The following is a 21,850-nucleotide window of genomic DNA, read 5'->3' as shown; positions in this document are numbered from 1 at the left end:
TTTCCCCCCCCCTTCACCTCCCAGCGCTTTTCAACTTTGTAGCTTGAAATAGATTTACCAACAAGTGGGCAAGTGACAAATTCCAGATACGACTTTAAGAGTTGATGAGTATAATTATACATACAAAAAGAAAATGGCAAATTGACAACAGTAGTGCCTCTACCTCTACTGGGTGGTAGTTGCCTAGTGGGTAACACGCACGCCTATGAACCAGGAGACCCAGGTTCAAATACCACTTACGACCATTGTGTCCCTGAGCAAGACACTTAACCCTAAGTTGCTCAAGTGGGGGGACTGTCCCTGTAACTACTGATTGTAAGTCGCTCTGGATAAGGGCGTCTGGTAAATGCTCTAGATGTAAATGTACCTGGTGCTTCTGCTGCTGCTGTTTACTCGTGTTGCGGCTGAATGTGTTGAACTTGACAATGTCCTGGCTCATGTCATCCACTCGGTCCATTAACATCTGCAGGCTCTTCTCCAGATGTGAACTGCTGTATGACAGAAAAAGGACACGTGTGAGCGCAGCGTTGCTGTGAATTACACAAAATACAGATATTACATAAATTACACTGTTTGCTAAAACTGCCTCAATGCTCATGATGTCATGAAGTCAGATAAAGAAAGACAAAAATCATTTGGAATAGCCAGCAAATAAGTGAAAACCAGGATGTCACAATCCAATAGACAAATAAAAAGCATAAATGAAAACATTACATAACCGTGAAATAACAGTAGGTGTAAAAATAAATTAAATAAATTTTAAAAAGCCTTTATATACACACACACACACTGTACTTTTGTGATGAATAAATTGGGATAAATAAAATGAGTTATCATAGCCAATAGGGTGATTATTGTGTGCACAACATTTTTAGGCTGACATTTCCTGTGCACTGAGGGTGGCTCTGTGATGGAATTCTGAATATGATCTTTAAAAAAAAAAAGAAAAAATCCTATTTCATATAAACCGCTCCCTTATCCAACACACTGTTTTATTAACTTCACGGTATTCAAAAAAAGTTCAGGCTACAAAACCGAATCAAAGTCATCTACCACTGTAGGCTAGAAAAGGCTAGCTTTACAAATATATATATCACAACACCTTCCCCACTGATGCCACGGGTGTTGGATGGAGCTAGAAAATGTTCCCGAGAAAGGGACCGAGGACTCATTAAAAGAGAACGCACTGGTCTGGCACAGCAGTGACTGCAGGTATAGGGCACGTCTGACAAGCCGTGAAGAAAAGAGAAGGAAAAAAAAAAAAAAAAAAAACGGGAAGCTCTCCTTACCGGTGAAATAGCGACTAATAAGAGGAATTAATAATCTGATTAACAGTTATCTTGTCAAATTCCGGGACTTGCACTTTTTAAAATATGGGTAATTTCTCATCAATCTAGGCCTTGTTAATATTTCTCTAAGATAAAAAAGTAGGGACGTCCAACCGAAAGTCCACGAGGACCACCGAACGATTCCCAGTGAAGCCCAAACACTATAAAATTCTCATAATTATTATTTATTTTTACATTTATTTAAATTGAGCCCCCTCCAGATGAAGAGAGTGGATTCGTGGTGAAACCCTTTTGGGATGGAAGACTTGAAGCGGGGTGGAGGAGAAAGACATAGCGGTTAAGGAAGAGGCCCCGTAAATCACAATACACCAAAGGTGCCACTGAGCAAAGCACCGTCCCCTCACACTGCTCCCCGGGCTCCTGTCATGGCTGCCCACTGCTCACCAAGGGCAATGGTTAGAAGCAGAGGACACGTGTTTTGTGTGCAGCGTGTGCTGTGCATCACTTCTCTTTCACTTCTATACTTCATTCAAATTGGTCCATTACATTTACGGCATTAACCAAAGCGACTGATTACAGGGACAGTCCCCCTAGAGACACTCAGGGTTAGGTGTCTTGCTCAGGGACACAAAGTGGGGTTTGAAGCTGTGACTTTGTGATCTACCGATCCTCAGGCGAGGGTCTAAATGACTGAGCTACTACCACCCCCCGCCACTAGAGGGCCAACCGTCCATCAACAGAGTTGTAATTCTAGAACTATACTGCTTTATCTTTAGCAAATGTGCACAAGTATGGACAAAAGGGACCCAAGAACACTTTCAAGAGCAATTAAAGAGTCAACTTAAGTTAAAAACACATGGCCAGACAAGAGGGACACCAGGGAAAAAAAAATATATATATATATACACACACACACACACACACACACACACACACACAGGAATGGTTTTGACTAAGGATAAAGAACTGCGCAGTTCCTGAAGGAACGTTTACTCCGGGGCAACCGATTTCATACTGGACCTTTTAAAGGAGACCAAAAACCTGTCCTCCTCACTACATGGCATATTTATAATATTTGTGGTGTGGATCTAATTTAATGTATATGCAATGCCCACCTGGACGGTGTGTGTGTGTGTGTGTGTGTGTGTGTGTGTCGACGGCAACTCTCCACGTCACTTTAAGAAATGAGAGAGGACGAGATAGCAGGAGACAAACCGCCATCCTTTTAAGTGCTTTTTTAAATTTTTTATTTTAAGAGAAGACTGCACTCAAGTCAGGCACAACTAACCCAAAGAAAGGGGTGGTCGACCACATCACAGAGGAGGGGGGTAAAAGGCGTGCCTGTTCCTCAAGCTGGCGGCAGCCTTTAACTCATCAGATGACGTCTGAAGTCACCCCCTCCTCTGGTCCCTCTGCGGACGGCCGATAGCTACGGGGCGTCCACGGGGGCCTTGGTGGGCTTTGCAGCGGATACGGCCATGTTCCCACACGATGGGGTGGAGGCCGGAGGAAAGCCAGAGCCTCCGTGCGAGTCGACTGCATTTAGTATTCGCGCCGCGCCGCCGCCGCCAGAAAACAAGGCCGCGTTTTATCCCCCCCCCACTGGAGGAGGCTCTGCAGATTCCCAGTGAAGCCCCAACACACTATAAAACTCATAGCTCCCCCTATTTCTTCATTCCCCCCAATTTAGCCCCCTCCAGATGAAGAGAGCGGATTCGTGGTGAAACCCCTTTGGGTTGGTGGACTTGGAGGGGGGCGGAGGAGAAAGACAGGGAGGTATTGTACTATGGAGGCTGCAGCGGCTGCGTGTTTGCTTTGGTTTCTAGGGTAACGCCAGACTGCGAAGAGATAACTTAAACAGATGTGTGGGGAGAAACCGGCGCAGGGAGGGATAAAAAGAGCCGGGAGAGACAGAAAAAGCCACTGACGTGTCTGCCATGTCTTTCCGTTTCGAAGGCGGTGCACGCCCAGACAGAGGCCAAAAAATAGGGGAAAAAAAATAATAAAAAAATGCAAAGTTCATACCGATAACCCTTTCAACTCCCCACTGAGATTAAACTGAGAGCAACACGCCGTCTCTGCACGCGTAATTAATTTTTTTCGAATGGTTAAATGATATAAAGCATACTGCATAGCCATAGCATCTGAAAATAATACTGATATATAATACGCATTTTTGTACTGCATTTAAACTACTCACATGCTCCTCATGAGGTTTGTCTTCAACAGAACGGACCGTTTTTGGGGACCAGGAGGTGGGGCGATTTTAAAAAATAAAGACGCAGTCGAAATCAGGATTCCCTACACATCCCCCACATCTTCACTGCTTAACTCTCATATTTATCAAAGTTGTAAATGTTCTTTAAATTGTTGTGAATCGTGACATTAAATCAAGGGCGTTGATGCGTGTGAAGCTATTCGACACTGAAGAGTGGAAGTGAGCCAATGGCACTATGGCCAACTCTTGAACTAAAACTGCAGAGGGGGGTGGGGTCAACGTGCCCGCGATGGTGTCGTGTGTATTTCTCTATGTGGGTACGGGTGTGTGCACGTGCGTGTGAGCGCGCACATTTCCTTGCAGAAGGGGAAGTAATTGGGAATGTATTCTTTCATGTGCTAAACAGTACATCGAAAGTTTCTGCTTTCATCTGCCGAACGCACGTCTGACAGGCCAATGAATTAAGAGAGACAAATTAAAAAGATAAAATTCCCTTTCTTGTCAGCTGGAAGGGACCTTCAAACCTCCATGAACCTTTGACAATCGGTAGAAACGGGTGGGGGATATCGGGAAAATTAAAATTTCTGTTCCACAAAATCACCTCAAACCAGGGTCAGGCTGAATATTAATGTCAAGTGTGGAAAAAATAAAAAAAAAGTGTGTGATCGCACGTTACACAGCTCTAAAGAAAATGCCTTTCGGTATTGATGCCGGTCATTTCAGGTCCGTAATTCCAACACAAACTCACCTTCAACATGATGAGCCACTGATCAGATGATAAGATCAAGCGAATCAGATCACCAAACCTGCCTGTTTTGACTGGGCAACCATGATTATGAATGTTTAATAGTGGATTATGAACTTGGGTTATTCTGTTTTTGCTCAGTTTGAACAGAAAATATGTATTGACAAATTCAGAGAGAGAAAAAATTTCTGAATGAGAGAATGAACTTGGGGGAAAAAAAAAAAAAAAAAAAAAAAAAAAAAAGAGATTGATAGGGGCGGCTATCTGCACAGTCACTGATCACGTAATGTCGACCCCAGCTTCGTGGTTATCTTGGCGGCCCGAGCTGCAGACGGTGCCATTTGGGCGCGAGCGTGCTGCCGTTGCTCAGACGCTCTGCTGTTTGGACTTGGCAGGTCGCTGCGGCTTTACGGGCAGCGGCCACGGGCCTGCCAACACTGCAGCAGCGCTAACAACTTCTGAAAAAAGGCTCTGGAGCCTTTGGAGCTCTGGAGCCTTCACCTGCAACTTACTGTGAATAAACTATGGCTGGGCCACATATCACAAATGCTGTAAAATACATATAAAAAGCAAACTAATTTTTTTATTTTTATTTTTTATTCAGAGATAAGGTCTAAACCACTAGGCAAAAAAGAATCTAATTGTTAAAAAGTATTGAATAAAAAAATAATAATAATTATATATCATGTATCAATGTCAGCCTTGGGGGTTGTTGGGGAAAAAAAAAAAAAAAAAAAATCGATAATAATATTGCGATATTTTACGTGGTGGTATTGTATCGACACAAGGACATTAAATATCGATACTTATGGTGCTGGCTCAGGCCTCTATCCTAACGTTTCATCTTAAAATTTTTGGTGTCCACTACTTCGGTGTGTTAAAATGCAAAGACAATAAAGTTCAAATTCAGTTCGTAGTTAAACTGTTTTGGCTGAATTACTAATGGAATATGATCCACCCAGATCGTAATCGTATTGTGTCCCGTGTATGTTATTGTGAGATCCTTGCCAATACACATGCCAAGTCAGTCTCATTCAAGTCCACAACAATGCCCGTAATAGTTATTATTGATAACTTTAATGCTAATTAATTCTAATTTGGCAAGAGTACTTGTAAAGCCTTGAATGGTTTTGGAACGTGAAACTTTTTGAAAGATTGCTTTTTTGACCGCCCTCGAGCCTTCAACATAGACCTCAAATCCTATTCGGCATGGATCATGGTCCAAGCTCAACCATGCCATTCTGAACAGGGGGGATAAATGGATTCGCACACAACCACGCACTGGCAAGAATAAAAGATCTGACTGAAGACGTTCCAGGACCTCGGTTCAGCTCGAGCTGGGTCGCTAATTATCTTGCTGTGGTGGTGATTATAATAATGTCATTTTAATTATTATTTAGAGTATGGCATTTAAATGCTTCATGCACTAATGACCTTAATAGTGACTTTTTAAAATGTGATTTTTTTTTTTTTTTTTTTTTCTTGGCCTTTACAAAAAAACGAGCAGTCTACAAACCTGAATGTGCAAGTGGATAAAGAAATAAATTCACATAAAAGCAACTATGTCCCAACTGATTGCATTAATCTTTGATTGCTAAATTGCACTGTATTGGACTAAAGGAATGTGCTGCTTTATTATTTGCATTAACTGAGCCTTGCAGGGAGGGGGTTGAGATCCATATAATTCCAAGGGGGATTATGGCATAACTAAGTGAGTGTAATACTACTAAAGGGGGTTATTTTAGAAAAAGGTGGGGAATATAAGTATCAGTAACTGTTGCTGGTGTACGTGATTAAAAAGACACTAACCTGCTGGAGAGGCTGAGCAGCTCGTGTTTACTGGGCACCGTGGACTTCTCCTCCAGCTCCCACAGCAGGACGCTGATCAGGTGCGAGTTCTTGATGACGATGGGCACCTCCTCGAACATGTTCTCATAGCCCACAGCTGCCTTCTTCAACCTGGAGCCGTGGAGGGAGAGATTACAGCACGGCGGGAGCTTTTCCGGCGCCTCTGTTACTGATAGCGTTCTAAAACCTGCTTCCTTTTTGACCAAGTGTCTACACCTTCACCTGAAACTGAGCAGCACGCCTCGCATCAGCCTACTTTCTGTTTGAAGTAAAGAGAGTAGTGGCGGGGGTATGGGAAGAGGGGAATTTGCAAATGATTTGCACGAAGAGGTGATGGCGCCCTTCAAAAATCAGCAGAAGTGTGTCTTGTATAAAGGTTGCAGGGAGGTGAATTGATTTAAAAGTTCTTCTGCGTTTTGAAGAGGGAGCCTAAGGGTAACGGGCTTGTGAAAATAATTGAAAAATGGAAAAAGATAGTGTTCCACCCCCTTCTGAGTTGTACTCAAGACATTTAAAAACCAAAAACAGTCTGGCGAATCGGGTCGGTCCATGCGTGGATGGGAAGGGCCTGGTTCTGACTTCAAAAAGACCTGTGATTTCACTGCTTTTGCACATCCATAATCTGTTATTCTGGCCAATCAGTCAAGGAGAGTCTCCAAGGGGAGAGAAATTAGCTGGTTTGTTTTAGCATTTCCTAAATGAGATTTTCAAAAGAATGTGTGGGTCACAAATTCCGCGATGTCGCCATCCAAGCAATTAACGTAAATTCAACTTACCAACTTGCTATTATGTCCAATCAAATGTAACCTTTTTTAAAAAATGCGACGAAAAGGCATAATTGCAAAGCATGGCCAATCACCGCGGACAGCAGTTTTAGTATTAAGCAGTTGATTATTCATTTTTTTTACTATTTTCACTCAAGTTGGCAAAAACGTTTTACGGAAATAAATTTCCGTAAACCGGCGATTTGAAGGTCGTGTCGTATCATGGACATGACCTAATGCACTTAATGTCCCTTTTGAGGGGGGTTATGGCCTAAAATGTTATTTTAAGATATTTCAAATGTTATTGTAAATAAGACATTTTAGGCCATAACCCCCCTCACAAAAGGGACATTAAGTGCACAAAAAAAATTTTTATACCATGATGAATATACTGCCTTACCCTTCTGCAGAGAAGTCTTTTTCTTTGCAGATTTCCATGAGTTTTGGGGTGAGTCTGTAGGCTTTGAGAGACAGCGAGCCTTGGGCTGTCTTGATGGGATCTTGAGTAGCGGAGATGGGTAAACCAGAATAAAAGAAGAAAAAATATTTAAATGAATGCATGACAACATTAAATAAACTCTCGTCTAGCGCTCCAACATTCCATATCAGAGAAGTCACACCGTTTGATTGTTCAGTGAAACGGCAAGGTCACAGTTTGTTTCAACAGAAAGAGCCTTTCGTGACGTGGGAAGTTATACACGGAGGGGATTCAGCACTGTGGATCAGTATTGAGAAGAGGTGTTTGCTGGAAAAAAAGAATGAATGAGTTGAGAAGGATTTAAAGGATTCTTTGCTCATCGCTGAAGATCAATGCAAAGCTGATTACATTAATTTTACATAAATAAGGTAAATCATATACGACACGACCTTCAAATCTTAAAAAGGTTCACTAAAGGTGCCTAAAACCTTCATGAGGTTCTTTATATAGTTTCCCTTTAATCTTTTGCCCGCCTGCAAATCCCCTTGTATGTTTGTTTTCTCCACTTTATGCCCACGCCGAGCGGTTCAGCCCCAGCAAGAGCTAAACTGAGCGTGTAATGATTCCTCAACGTTCTCACAACCTTAATCCCTTTCAAGCTACTTTCTGGTGGGGTGAATATTACTCACACTCCCTACTCCCCATCAGTCCTCCTGAAAACGCAGGCAAACAACCTATACGGAACTGCAAAAAAAAGAATAAAAAAAAAAAAAAAATCTTTCAAACGTGCAGCATCGGGCCTTGCAGGCGGCACAATAACACGAGGAGCAGATGGAGAGAGTAAAAAAAAGTGTGAGGACCTGTGGGTGAGTTGTGGATTAATTCAACTGTCGGGAGAAGGACATTTCCTGTCTAAAAAGGCTTTATTAACCTCCCAGCTAGGCCCAGAGAAGTTGCCCGTCAGTCACCGGCCTTTGTGATTCTCCCTGGGCCGCTTGCTTCATGTTCCATCTCTTTTTCTCCCTTTAAAATCAAATTCGGATCGGCGCCGAACCTGCCTTTAGGACGGGCAACCTGAAGGATCTATTTCCGGATGTTCACGGAATGGGAGAAAAGCATACACAGAAGTGTATAAGCTTTGAGTCTCTGGAGGCAAGTGGGAAGACACGGGCTCGGAGGACTGTTTCCGCCTGACATGTTTATTTCATGGGTAAACAGACTCCATTTCAAGGTCGAAATGAAATAATTTACACTCTACAGGCAACTTGGCGACACCATTCCAATGCAACAGGGCATATTAGTCAATTGATTAAAATAAATAAATAAATAATACGTATTTTGCATCTGTGTCATTGGTCATACCCACACAGGAAGTAAACCGTTAACAGTATGGTGAGTTCATTCTTACATCATTGGGCAAAATTGATAATAGGGGGTGTAGTGTTCCAATCTTTGATGTCAGATGTGCTTTGTACAAAAACATTTCTGGCTATTTTTGCAAAAGTAAAGTTACTAGTCAGATGTCCAGTGATATTCCATCCAACCACATTGCTGATCAACTAGCTATAGGACTAGTTTTATCTGGTCTTGCAGAAACTTGTATAAACATTTTTTGAAAAGATTGAAGTAATGGAAGACTAAAATGTAAATTAAAAGGGGATGTCAAACATCCCAGATTTTGTCACTGTCATTTCTTGACATTTGGTAAACACCCAGCTCGTATATATGGTCTGCTTGTAGGAAGGGGTGAATCGACGCTGCAATTCGGCCAGACTTACCAGATGCCCTCATCCAGAGCGACTTACAATCAGTCCCCCCTGGAGACACTCAGGGTTAAGTGTCTTGCTCATGGACACAATGGTAGTAAGTGGGATTTGGCGAGTGTGTTACCCACTAGGCTACCACCAAAATAACTGTACAAGTGCAAAATTGCCTCAAAATGGACCAAATAAGTAAATATGCACAGTGTATGCGCACAATTAAGACTCTCACATCTATGAACCTGAAGACCACGAAATCAAAGGTTCAAACCCCACATGCCACCATTGTCCATGAACAAGACACTTAAGCCTGAGGGTCTCCAGTGGGGGGGACTGTCCCTGGATAAGGCTGCTTGATATTTTCAATAAACATTAAAAAAAAAAAAATGTTTAAGAGATAAAGATATATGACTACAAAGAACAAAACAAAATGGTGTGAAAAGTGAAATATTCCCCAAAAGCAGCAAAAGTTGTGACCTCAGTTTCAGTCACGAATCCCACCCCGCCTTATCCGCTCCAAAACTAGGCCAAGCGGGTCACCATCTTGGCCAACCGTCCGCCGCCAACGCCAACCTGCCAATCAGAAGCCAAAGCAAGTGCCAAACCTCCAGAGGTGACTGACACTTCCGCACGGTGATAGTAGCGCGGTGCGTCTTAAAACATGCCGCCATCACAAATATACAAGCGGCCAGACGACATAAGCGGTCCTCCCTTATGAGCAGACCAGGCCTAATTTAAGCGGCCAACTTGGCGGCGGCCGACAGGGAGTTTGTGGAGGTGTGCGGGTCTTTTCGTGCCAATACTGCCCCCGGAGTTACTGCACCCGGCCCGGCAGTGAAAGGCCTCATTGTCCTGGAGGAGCGCGGTTTGGACGGAGGGGTCGGGGTTGCTCGGTGGCAGCCATACGATACGTGTTTTCTAACCGTAACTCACGACTTCTGGATTTAGACAGGGATGGGGCGGGTTGGAAAGATGTGGGTGACCCAACACTGATAGGGGAGTCACATCTGGCAAGACAGAAAGGAAACTTACTGGCTGAACGGGGAGGAGTGGAGGGGGCGAAGGTTTAACAGTTAAGGTTTTGTGCTCATGCCCCCCCCCCCATCAGCAGATGTGTACTGTAATCAGAGACCATTGGGGGATAAGTGGGGGTTTGGGGAGTCACAGCTGGCAGGGCGTAGTGATCATCGGGAGGGGCGTGGGGGCTTTTTGCAGACATGGACGGGCGCGTATCGCCGTCCACCCACCCCTGTCTGGGCAGCCTGGAGACGAGGGTGGCTGGGACGAGGCCGGTGCAGACATCTGGACGGGATCCGCGGCGGACGAGCCGGATGGGCCGTCATCGGCCCCCTCAGGCATTCCTGAAGGTACACATCAGCGCTCCAATAGCAGGCAAAATAAACAGAGCGGAGGAAACCCTGTCTAGACGGAGCTGCTGCTGGGGCTGCTACGCACGCCGACCTGCTATTTACACAAGGGGGACTGCTTAAAACACGGCCAAAAAGTGAGAGAGAGAGAGAGAGAGAGACGGGGGGTGGGGGGTTGGACCAGAGATATGACCATACGTCCCTTTTTGCCACCACATGCTATCACGGGAACTCATTTCCACTCTTTGATTTCACATCAGGTAACGCTTTTGGAGTCCACAAAAACCATTAAAGCCATCAAATTCTGAGTGACGGTCAGGCAGAAATGTAATTGTCGCCGAAAAAACGGGACGTCCAAAACAAACTCACCATATAACCTCAGGCTTCTGTAGGCTACTACAGGCGGAGGGAGCCACCCTCATGATCCCACCAGAAATGCTCACTAACCCATCATGTGGCAGAACTACAGCATTTTTCAGGGGCCCGTAATCAGAAGGTTGCCGGTTCAAATCCCTGAGGGGCCACTGAGGTCCCTCTTGATGAAGGTACCGTCCCCACACATCTCCCCCGGTGCCTGTCATGGCTGCCCACCGCTCACCAAGGGTGATGGTTAAAAGCAGAGGACACCGTGCATTGTGCTGCAGTGTTTCACAATGACAAACTTGCACTTTCCTGTCGCAAAATATGGTTGAACCTCTCCTCCATCTTGGTTTGAGCGCCTTTAATGCTTTGTTCCTATTGGGCACGCATTAGTCAGAATGTACAGAGGTCAAAGTTCAATAACATTCCACTTGGACCGCAGAGTCTGCAGAGGCTCGTGGAGTGTTGCATTGTGCGCCGCTGGCTGCTCAATGCAGTAGAAATGTGTTCTTCTTTCTGCCATCAATACAAATACATATAGTGTAGCTGCTACACTGACGGGGTTCTAAATCGGTAGCTCACCGCAAAGTTAACCATGGGGCGTAAAAGTGCCAAGAAAAAATGATCGAGAAAGAATGCTGCAGTTAGAACGGCGTTTTTTTTCCTCCTGATCAGGGGGCGTTATGGACAGAGGTTTGACCAAATCAGCACCAAGCATGAGTAGGGGTGTAGTGGGAATGGTTTTCACCTTTAGTTTGGTAGGGTGGTAAGTAGCCTAGTGTGTTACAGAAGACCCAAGTTCAAATCCCACTTACCTCCATTGTGTCCCCTGAGCAAGACACTTAGGAACCCTGAGTGTCTCCAGGGGGGGGGACTGTCCCTGTAACTACTGATTGTAAGTCGCTCTGCATAAGGGCGTCTGGTAAATGCCGTAAATGTAGTTTGGAGGTAACTGTCTGATGTCTTTGTGTGAAATATGTAAAAACGTAGGTCATTTTTAATAGGACCCCCAAACTTATGGCTAATGTTAGCCATGCTAAAGTTATTTTTGGGTGGTAGTAGCCTAGTGGGTAACACACTCGCCTATGAACCAGAAGACCTGGGTTCGAATCCCACTTACTACCATTGTGTCCCTGAGCAACCCTGAGTTGCTCCAGGGAGACTGTCCCTGTAAATACTGATTGTAAGTCGCTCTGGATAAGAGCGTCTGATAAATGCTGTAAATGTAAATGTATTTTTAAAATTCTTAAGTAAAAGGATGACGGAACAAATAAAATAAATAAGGGCAGCAGAGTATTACGTAATAAAGCAACATAATGGGAGAGATGGAAAATGGGCGTGTTGGGAGTGCAGGGTGGATTCGTACCGTAGATGAGCACCACCGATTCCTCGATGGCGTGCTGGTAGCTGAACTGGGAGTCGAGCAGCGCCCGGCTCACGAACGAGCCGTAGAAGGTGGACTGGTACCAGCCAACGTGCAAGTGGTCGATGTTGACGTGGCGGAGGCTGCGCATCATCTCCATCTGGTACTGGACTGTAGGGCAGAGAGGAGAAGGGGGAATAAAGAAACATTTCGCTGCGTTCTGACAAAGACTCCTCTTGTTTATCGAACATGTGGGAGGAAGTGGCCAACTTTGGCTATTTTTCTGGTCTGTGGTTGGCTGATCTATCAAAGAAATCCGTATCTGATGCGACGTCGCTTGAATTTTTTCTCTCACATGGTGAAGAGTCTTATTAGGGTTGCACACAAAGGCGTTTCAAAGAGACCAGAAACTGTAAAACAGCACCACTAACCGGCACTAATCAAAACCAGTCAACCAGTTTACCACCGGCAGCCCAAGCAAAACACCAAGCATCTAGACATGGACACACAAACACACACAGCATTGCTACAGGCCGACCGTAACGGCAGGCAGCCTGGTGAGAGGTGCCATAGACTGACCCTGCTTGAGAGCAACCCAGCAAATTAAAAGGTCTATAAGTAAAATATTTCTATCACAATAAAGAGAACAATGTTCCGACATTAGAAATCAGACATGTTATACTGGGTCAGAGTAACTGAATACGGCACAAAGAAAAGAAAAAAACGTCCTTAGTGATCATCCTTCTGAAATGAGCTATGGTAACAGGAAAAACCTCAAGCAATCCACAGTACATCATCTCATTTATAACTTGCACCAAAAAAAAAAAAAAAAAGATACTGGTAGAAAAATATCTAGAAATAAGGGTATTTTAAGGGTATTTACAGAAATAACCTCTTTAAAGTGAAGTGATTGTCACATGTGATACACAGCACACAGTGAAATGTGTCCTCTGCATTTAACCCATCACCCTGAGGGAGCAGTGGGCAGCCATGACCGGCGCCCGGGGAGCAGTGTGTGGGGACGGTGCTTTGCTCAGTGGCACCTCAGTGGTACCTTGGCGGATCGGGATTAGAACCGGCAACCTTCTGATTACGGGGCCGCTTCCTTAACCACTAGGCCACCACTGCCCCTTTATAAATGTAGAGCATTTATATGAACCCTTTTTAATTACATTGCATGAAGATTCCAGTTTGCATTCATCCTAGTCATGTCACGAAAGTGCATCTTGCATGAGGATGTTGGAATCTGTGGGTACACAGTATCTAGCAGCGTGTCAGTTTTCTGGACCCTGGGCTTACTGAGACCGTCGGCCATATAAGGGAGGCACGGAGAAGTGAGGGATGAGATATATTTTAGGAGTGTGGTCTCATCGAGCCTGCGCCCGCCAACGCAGACATCCCTGAAAACAGGTCCGTAAATTGCCCTGCAGACCGCCGAGTGCACAGATATGACCTCTTTCTTTTAAACGCACATAAGTACAAGGGGTGGGGAATCCTGCCCTATTACAGGCAATGAAGATGGTATCACGATGCTGCCCGTTCAGTGGTACTGGTTACATTTATTCTGTATATTATATTGAAATAAAGGTCTTAGAGTCTTGCCACAACCAAGCTGACACATATACATACATATATATATATACATATACATAGAGAGAGAGAGCAAGCTAGGTATCTTTATGCTGAAAGGGAACTTGCCACCCGATCCTTTTTTGTTGGCGTGGAGTTACTCTTGACACCTAGAAAACACACTTTTATGACGTTTCGTTAAACAAAATTTAAAATGGGAGGAGCTAATAGTGGTGACCGACAGATCGTACATCCACGATCACAGAGCTCAATGCACAGTTTGACGAGTGTTGATTAACGCGAGTTCTCTATCTGCGTTCAGTCACTGTCAGTGTGTGTGTGTGTATTTATATATATAAAAATGAGACAGACGACATCTCTCTCAGTTCTTTTCTTTCATTGTGACGGGGACTACTTGAAGCACATGGTCCAAGACAAAGCAGGTTACACGGTGTCTGGTGACTGGAATGAAATCAACGGCTAAAGTGGGGCATCAAACGAGGACCGGGGTGACTCACGCCTGCCTCTGGAGCTTCAGCCGATCTGCGGATGTTTGCAAAGAGTAAAAGTGACAAAAGAACAAGGAGACAATGTGCTCCTCAAAATGCGAGGCGCATCGGAACGTCGGAGGGGAACGAATGCGCGCCGCACATTCCAGCGCCATGTTAAACCGCAGGCCAGATTTCTCAAGGACGAGTGAGATGCACGCTGGCGCGCAGACTACAAAAAGGGAGAGAGAGAGAGAAAAAAAAAAAAAAAAAAAAAGAGAAAAGAAAGATCGCAAAAACCAAAAAGCCACTAAAACATTTGAAACAACAACACAAAAAATAAGATAATGAGAGTCTAGCCCGACACATCCTGTAATTTGGGGACATTCTGAAGGAGCAAACACCATCTGTAAAGAAAAAAGGAGAGACGAGGACGGAAGCCAAATCCGCTGGATTCTGCATAAAAGCAACCGGCCTCTCTTTTCCTCCTAGAGATTTGCAAAAGACATTTTGAGGTCTGACTACGCCTCTCTTCGTGCGCGCAGCGCGGTTTTATGGACTGAGCGGGCTTTGGAAGTGACAGTTGTAAAGGGGGAGGGACGGCGAAGCCTGAGCTATAATTTCTGATAAGTCGGCACGATCTGAACCCAAGCCCCCCTCAGGACCACCGCGGAGAGCTAGACAGCAACGAAGCATCGCGTCGATCCCTCTCGCGTTGATCCCCCCCCCTTGCTGTGGGGAAGTCGGACCCCGTTCGGAACCCTTTTATGAAGATAGAAGTGAAGCAGTGCAGCTTTGGTCCGACACAATGGCTGGTTGGCTTCTGTGCATTGATCTAAAAATGGCGTATAAATGCCGACATCTATGCAAAACACCCCCACTTTCACCAGGACCCTTCAAGGCCAATAGATATCAATTAGCATTTCCCTGCTGTATTTTTAAGATAAAATAAGATCCTTTATTAGTCCCACAAGTGGGAAATTTACACGGTCATGGCAGAATGTGGACAGCAGAAGATTAGAGCAGCAAAAAAAAAAATTAAAATAGCATAGAGAATGTGCCAACTGTATAATATAAATGTTCAAATGGAAAATAAATAGTCTGGGAATCCAAACTAAGGCGGTCAAAAAAATAAATAAAATAAATAAATAAATAAAAAAGATATTTAAAAACCACACATTTTGGAAATATGCAATTCTATATGCGATAAAATATCTATTTCTATTGCCAGGCCATGAAGGAGTCATCTCATAAAAACTTAATGGTTCACAACATGGCTGATGCTGCAAAGCAAAGGTCAGCAAGGGAAACACTTCAGAAACTTATGCTCAATTGAAAGTTCCCTTACAATTTTTAAGGGGGTGGTGCTTCACGACTCAAAACCTGGAGATGGAGCAATAAATCCACAGGTTCGACCACCTCCTTTATCAAGGCTAGCAGGCTGCAGCTTTTAGAAAGTGCGGTTCACGAAGGCCAGACCTTCACAGAACTTGCTCTTCCACGATTCGGAATAACAAGCCATTGCGCCTTCGAGTTGTGTGGCAGGGTTTCGTGTGGTATACATTAAAATTTCAGCTAAAATCGATCCCTATAAAGAAAACATGGCCAATGGACCAGCCACCGTACCAAGATGGACCGTGTATAGATCCCCACATCTCATCGGCTCAGCTACACCGTCAGCCCAGTACACTGAAGGGTGGGGGGTGAACGAAAGGGCGAGAGAGAGAGAGCGGGGGGTAGCACGCTGCCACCCTCATTTACGCCGCTGAAGGACATCTGCATGTGTGTGTTGAGTTTCCCTCGTGGAGGAATAATAAAAAGAGCGAGATGCAAATAGACAGCCGGGTCTTACCGCTAATCACCAGCCTCTGTCTGGACAAATCACTACCTGATGTCTTCGGAGCGGCCTGGCCACTTCAGATGTCTCTCTCTCTCTCTCTCCCTCCCTCCCCTTTAAAACAACCAGGCTTCCATCTCGGTCCCGGAACCAGGGCTGGCTAATGACACCGGCTACGGATACGAGCTTCTCACCTTCGGAAATCTTTTGGGTTGGCATGCCCACCACCAGCCTTCTACAGGGACAAAAAGGCAGGAGGGAATAAGGAGAGAGACCCAGTCTGGTCGGTGACAGCTCGTTATGGACCTGAAAATGGTCGTCTTCTCCCCGCTCTGGGTGGAGAATCTGATTTTGTGCCCCCCCCCCCTCAAAAAAACTCCTACATAGAAATCACATACTATACATGTGTCTATACAACACACACACACACACTCTCCAGCTAAAAGACTTGTGATTCAATTACGAAGAAGAAGAACAAGAAGACGACAACGGAGAAGAAAAAATTTGACGGAGCTCCCGGGTCAAACTTGACAGGAGTGCAGGATTCGGTTAGAAAAACGTCGATGCCGCGCTCGCCACACCGAACGGCTGTTGTGTCAGTGCGGAATAAATATTTCATCTCCGGCGCCGAACGGTGATCCGCCACGCCCGGTCAGGCCCGGAGTGCGGGCGGTTGCATTCCGAGGAACGACGCCGGACAGCCATACGCCGCGGCACGGAGCGCTTAACCACTTAGAAATAAGCAAATTACGTCCAATTGGGCGCATTAGTTCCGCATTAATGTGCCTGGGCTGGGAAGATGGACTTGTTGCAGAACATCGGCCTTGTAGGGTTTATTGCTTGAGGGAAAACAGACACGCGAACGCCCGCTTCGGGCAGGATTGCCTGGCGGACGACGCGTGGAAAGTAAATGATTGTCACCGATGAAAGGCGCCCGGAGAGCAGCGTGTGAGGACTGGGACCTCGGCAGCTCGGGATTTGAACCTTCAGACATTTACATTTACAGCATTTATCAGACGCCCTTATCCAGAGCGACTTACAATCAGTATTACAGGGACAGTCTCCCTGGAGCAACTTAAGGTTAAGTGTCTTGCTCAGGGACACAATGGTAGTAAGTGGGATTCGAACCCAGGTCTTCTGGTTCGTAGGCGAGTGTGTTACCCACTAGGCTACTACCACCCATTACCAGACCACCAGTCGGCTTCCTTAACCGCTAGGCCTAAAAGTTCAAGTTGCCTTACCTCACCAAGGTTGCCTTGATGCTTCTGGCGGATAATCTACACATTATGCGGATGTGTACATGGGCAGTCTTGCTGGATCTCCAATCAGAAGAGAGTCGCCTTTAAGAAATGCTTTTTCTCTGGCTTCACTAAAATAACTTTCACTGTTTTTTAACCATATTGTTTGTCATTTCCACCATTCTCTGCATTACTCCAGACCAGGACAAAAGGTATTAAACTATGGACCGATACTAAACCTTGGTATTAAATTTCTAATTTTACTCGTCACGTACACGGTATGATATGCAGTGAAATGCTTATTATTAATGCAGTACTACCAATATGCAAATATAACCAAATATTACACTTTTATGTCTTCAACCTAAAACATAAAATGTGTAACAGGTAGATAATGTTGCTGAGATTTTTTTTTTTTCCTTTTTACTTTATCAAACGCAGCAGCAGTGAAAACACGTGACCGCCACTCGCGCAAGATCGGCCGGTGGAGAACCTGTTGACTGCAAACCCGACTGCTCTCCATTCCGTGGCTTACAGTTAATGCCACTGAAATCCACCATTTTCTTCTTTCCTCTACCAAAGCACTATGGTGCCATCTAGTGCTTGGATCTCCTGTCAAGACGGAGGACATTTGCATGGACGAGCGGTAGCAGTGTCCACAAGCGTGCACATGAAAGAGGAACGAGCCCAACACGCTTTTTTTACCCCCTCCTATTTTCTCTTCTTCTTTGGTTTTTGCTGAAGGTGGACCAAGTAGGTGGTCACGTAGCAGCATGGGGCAAAATAACGCGAAGCCAAAATGGTGCCGATTACAGTTGGAAGCTTGACGAAGGTTTTTCGGAAAAGAGGGAGGGGCTTAGATCAGAAGATGTGGGCTTTCGAAAAACCCGGAGGCCGGCTCATCCCGCCGGTGTTTTTGCTCTCGCTCTCCATTCGGGAGGCTGAGCCGGTGTAAGCACGCGTCCGAGGGGGGGGGCGCGGGGAACCGGAGGGTTTTATTTCTCCTTCAGCCTTCTCCTCCGCACGCTCCCCCCGGTCTTAATCGCGCCGCGGCGGCCCGTCACTCATCTTGCAGTCGAGTGCCGGGGCGTGTCTCGCAACCTCAGGAGGTGGGAGGAGGCCGAATCTCCTCCCTGGTGGTCTCTGGAAGCCCATGATGTGCGGGCGGACAGGAAAGGGAGGTGTGTGTGTGTGTGCGCGTTCTGTTCAATCCCTCGCTCCTCTGTATGCTAGCCCAGACTCTCACCAACTCCGCATCCATTAGAGCCGCCGCTGCCGCCGCCGAAGCTCAAAGAACATTCCTGTGTGTTACTCAGGCGGGGCGCTTCGCCCGCATTTCTCTCCCGCGCCCCACTCTCAATCAGCCGATTGTTTGATCCGTTAACTATTGTGCTTTTAAAGACTCTATGATGTGGGATTTCAATGCCAAATCGGCCCTAAATGAAGGGCTGGCTGTGTCTGTGTGTGTGTGTGTGTGTGTGTGTGTGTGTGTGTGTGTGTGTGTGTGTGTGTGTGTCTAAAAGAGATGGCATTCAGAAATTCAGTCAATTAAATGATATGCCCCAAAGCCAGTGTGCAGCTAAACACAGAGCACGGGCCAATTAAGCGAGCTCTGTGACGCCGAGCAGCGCTGCTAGCAGCGGTTAAAGCCCATTACGCGTCAATCACGCCCGCCTCACCCAGCACGCAAAGAGGAGGAGGAGGAGCCGCCATGAAGGTGGCTGTGAGGGAAATGTATATAAACAAGGGTCAAATAAAGAGGTCAAAGAAAATCTGGCCATCTCATTTAGATAAATTCGCATTCACCAAACAATGACTGTACACGGGGATATGATTACATTTATGGCATTTATCACATGCCCTTATCCAGAGCGACTTAGTTACAGGGATAGTCTTACACAAGTAAGTGGGGTTTGAACCTGGGTCTTCTGGTTCATAGGCGAGTGTGTTCTTCCCCCCCCCACACACACACACACACACTCCCCAGCTGGATCGATAAGAGTGTCGTGCCACAGGACTACAGTGGCTTCTTTGGAACCTTCTCACCTGGACAGTGTTGCAAAAAGTTGGACACAGAGTCAATCACCTAACACAAAGCCCAAGTCTCGACACACGCCAGGCAATACAACACAGCGCTCCAGTGAGCCGGCCTGGCATTGAGCGAACGTGAAAGAGACCGAAAGTCTGTGTGTCATCTACAGGAGCTTTGTTCTGGCAGCTTTAACTGGGAAGTAACACCCCTGCAAATACGAACTAGCTCACACCCATGAACCACAGACCTGAAAGTGTTTTGAGGAAGGCAAAATAAACCATTCAACTCTCAAAATTATTTCCAGCCCCATTTGGAAATCCAGCAGCCCATTAGCACATTGTTAGCAGGTAATTAGCCATTGACACAGCATTAGCAAGAAGGCGTCTTGAAGAGGCTTGCAGGGTGACTGTAAAAAGCTGCTTGGCGGCAGCGTTAATTAGTCCCTCTGACATGCCGGGTGCAATCAGCATGAGACCTTCTGCAAAAGACTGACTGACAATGCTGCTAAAGCTACTACCGATACCCTTCAATAACCCCAATCGCCTAATCGACACCATCAATTCCTCAGTATACAGGCAACTTCCAGGTGCCAAGACTCCTAACAAATGATACAAAACAGGGTTGCCAAAACACAAAGGCATCAGCCATTTCATCATTAGCAATGAACCACATTAGCTAGCTGAACTTATTGTTACGGTAGCAGCTAGCGCGATGGCTAATAAAACAGTAACGTTAACAACTAGACAACAAGCAATCTATTACCCATAACTCCTTTCTAATATCTTTTCTGCACTACATAAAAACGGATGTTAAAATATTGGCGATTCTTAAGCTATACAAGTTATTGCCTGAAAACGAACTGAACAGTATAGAGGTTTCAAGTCCTTTGTCCATAGGTATTTTCGCAAAAACTAAAAAAAAAAAAAAAATGTCTCTTGGAAGAATCTGAAGTGTTCTAGATTTCAGAATGGTCCTTTGGCAGGATACAATGATGCCGTATCCTTGAAACGAAGCCTTTAAGGATACTTCCTGGGTTCATTTATAGGGGACTATTTTAACTCCGAGGAGGCCATTCATGCAGAAAGTAACAGCGAACATCGTGACAGTCACCGGCGCGCTTGATCAAAACAAACCGCTGCTGCCGAAAGCAGATTATTGCAGTGCATATGAAATATCCCAGCACACAGGAATGAGGAGGATGATTCAGCAAATCTCTTTTGATTAAGACAGATGCGACGGCGTCTGCCCATCTCTCCGTTGCCATGTCGACTCCCGAGCAACAATCGCTCGAGAACAGCTTTGTCTCAGTTGCCGTGCCGACGGAGAGTAGGGTAGAGCGCGAGGAAAGTCATTAGCGGCATTAGTGTGGTCGTCCTCTTTGTAGCTTCTGTGCAAAATGAACCCCGTTAGCTAAGGCAACAGCATGTGCCACAAACACACACACTAGCAAAGCACAAACCAGCACACTGTGCTCTACCAAAGCCACACATAGGGGAAAAAAAGTGCAATGTGTGTCAAACGGCGATAAGTTTATCTTCTTACACAGACATGCACACAGACCGACACGCTCAGGTCTCGGTCCAGCCGAATACCTTCAAGTGTGTGTATGCGCTCACACAACACACACCGAACCCCTCGAAGCAAAAGAGGAAGTCAATTAAGCAGGTGTATAAGCTCTGCTGAAGTGATACTGTTCTTTCAGTCGTGTTACGTTACAAACAATGAAACAATGCCTACAATGACTGCACATTTACACCAAGCATGACTGTTCCAATAGCTAAACATGGACAACGAGCACAAATATCTGTGCAATTTTTGTATCCCATTGTATACCTGTGTGTGCGGCCAGGTGAACTTTCAATTAACTGTTTAATTGATACAGTTAAGTACCAATTACATACAGTAAGATAGGAAATTCCAGGTCCATGACATGTTATGCTTATCTTTAATGAAGACCACTGCTGGTTTCTTTATTAAGTTGTGGCCTCCACTAGCTTTCTGTACCTGTTTGGACAAGTCAAAAAGGTGAAAAGGACAATATGATTGCATTGGTCTCCCAAAAAGGTTACCACAGTCCGGAGAATAACAGTTTCTCTTGTAGGCTTCACTCTCTTCTTTTCCTTCTCCATTGGGGGGCCTTCCACCCGGGGAGTTTCTCCCCTGTCTCTCTCTTTCTCTGCTTAATTTGGAATTTTCTGTAATATTGGTACCATTTAACATGCAATATTTACACGTGCCGAGCTTCTGTATGTCCAGGTAACATCAGATGAGTTTAAATACAGTCCTTTTTTACAATACCATATAGCACTGGTATCAGTGGGGCAGTGGTGGCCTAGCGGTTAAGGAAGCGGCCCCGTAATCAGAAGGTTGCTGGTTCGAATCCCGATCCGCCAAGGTACCACTGAGGTGCCACTGAGCAAAGCACCGTCCCCACACACTGCTCCCCGGGCGCCTGCCTTGGCTGCCCACTGCTCACTCAGGGTGATGGGTTAAATGCAGAGGACAAATTTCACTGTGTGCACCGTGTGCTGTGCTGCTGTGTATCACGTGTGAC

General features: G+C 45.5%; 1 protein-coding gene across 1 annotated transcript in view; it reads right to left on the bottom strand.

The window, feature by feature from the left end:
• Nucleotides 1–21,850, bottom strand: part of LOC114770186 (eukaryotic translation initiation factor 3 subunit H-B) — a 46,775-nt gene that overhangs the window by 7,343 nt on the left and 17,582 nt on the right. Inside the window, exons 3-6 of the mRNA XM_028963887.1 lie at nt 12,136–12,303; nt 7,265–7,364; nt 6,062–6,211; nt 368–491 (exon numbers count right to left, since the gene is read on the bottom strand). Of these exons, the coding sequence (XP_028819720.1) occupies nt 368–491; nt 6,062–6,211; nt 7,265–7,364; nt 12,136–12,303 (542 nt within the window). The remainder of the gene's footprint in view (nt 1–367; nt 492–6,061; nt 6,212–7,264; nt 7,365–12,135; nt 12,304–21,850) is intronic.

This window comes from Denticeps clupeoides, chromosome 20 (genome assembly GCF_900700375.1).
Source record: "Denticeps clupeoides chromosome 20, fDenClu1.1, whole genome shotgun sequence".
Taxonomy (NCBI): Eukaryota; Metazoa; Chordata; class Actinopteri; order Clupeiformes; family Denticipitidae; genus Denticeps; species Denticeps clupeoides.
The sequence above is the reverse complement of the archived record's forward strand: the minus strand, read 5'-3'. Positions and strand labels throughout refer to the sequence as shown.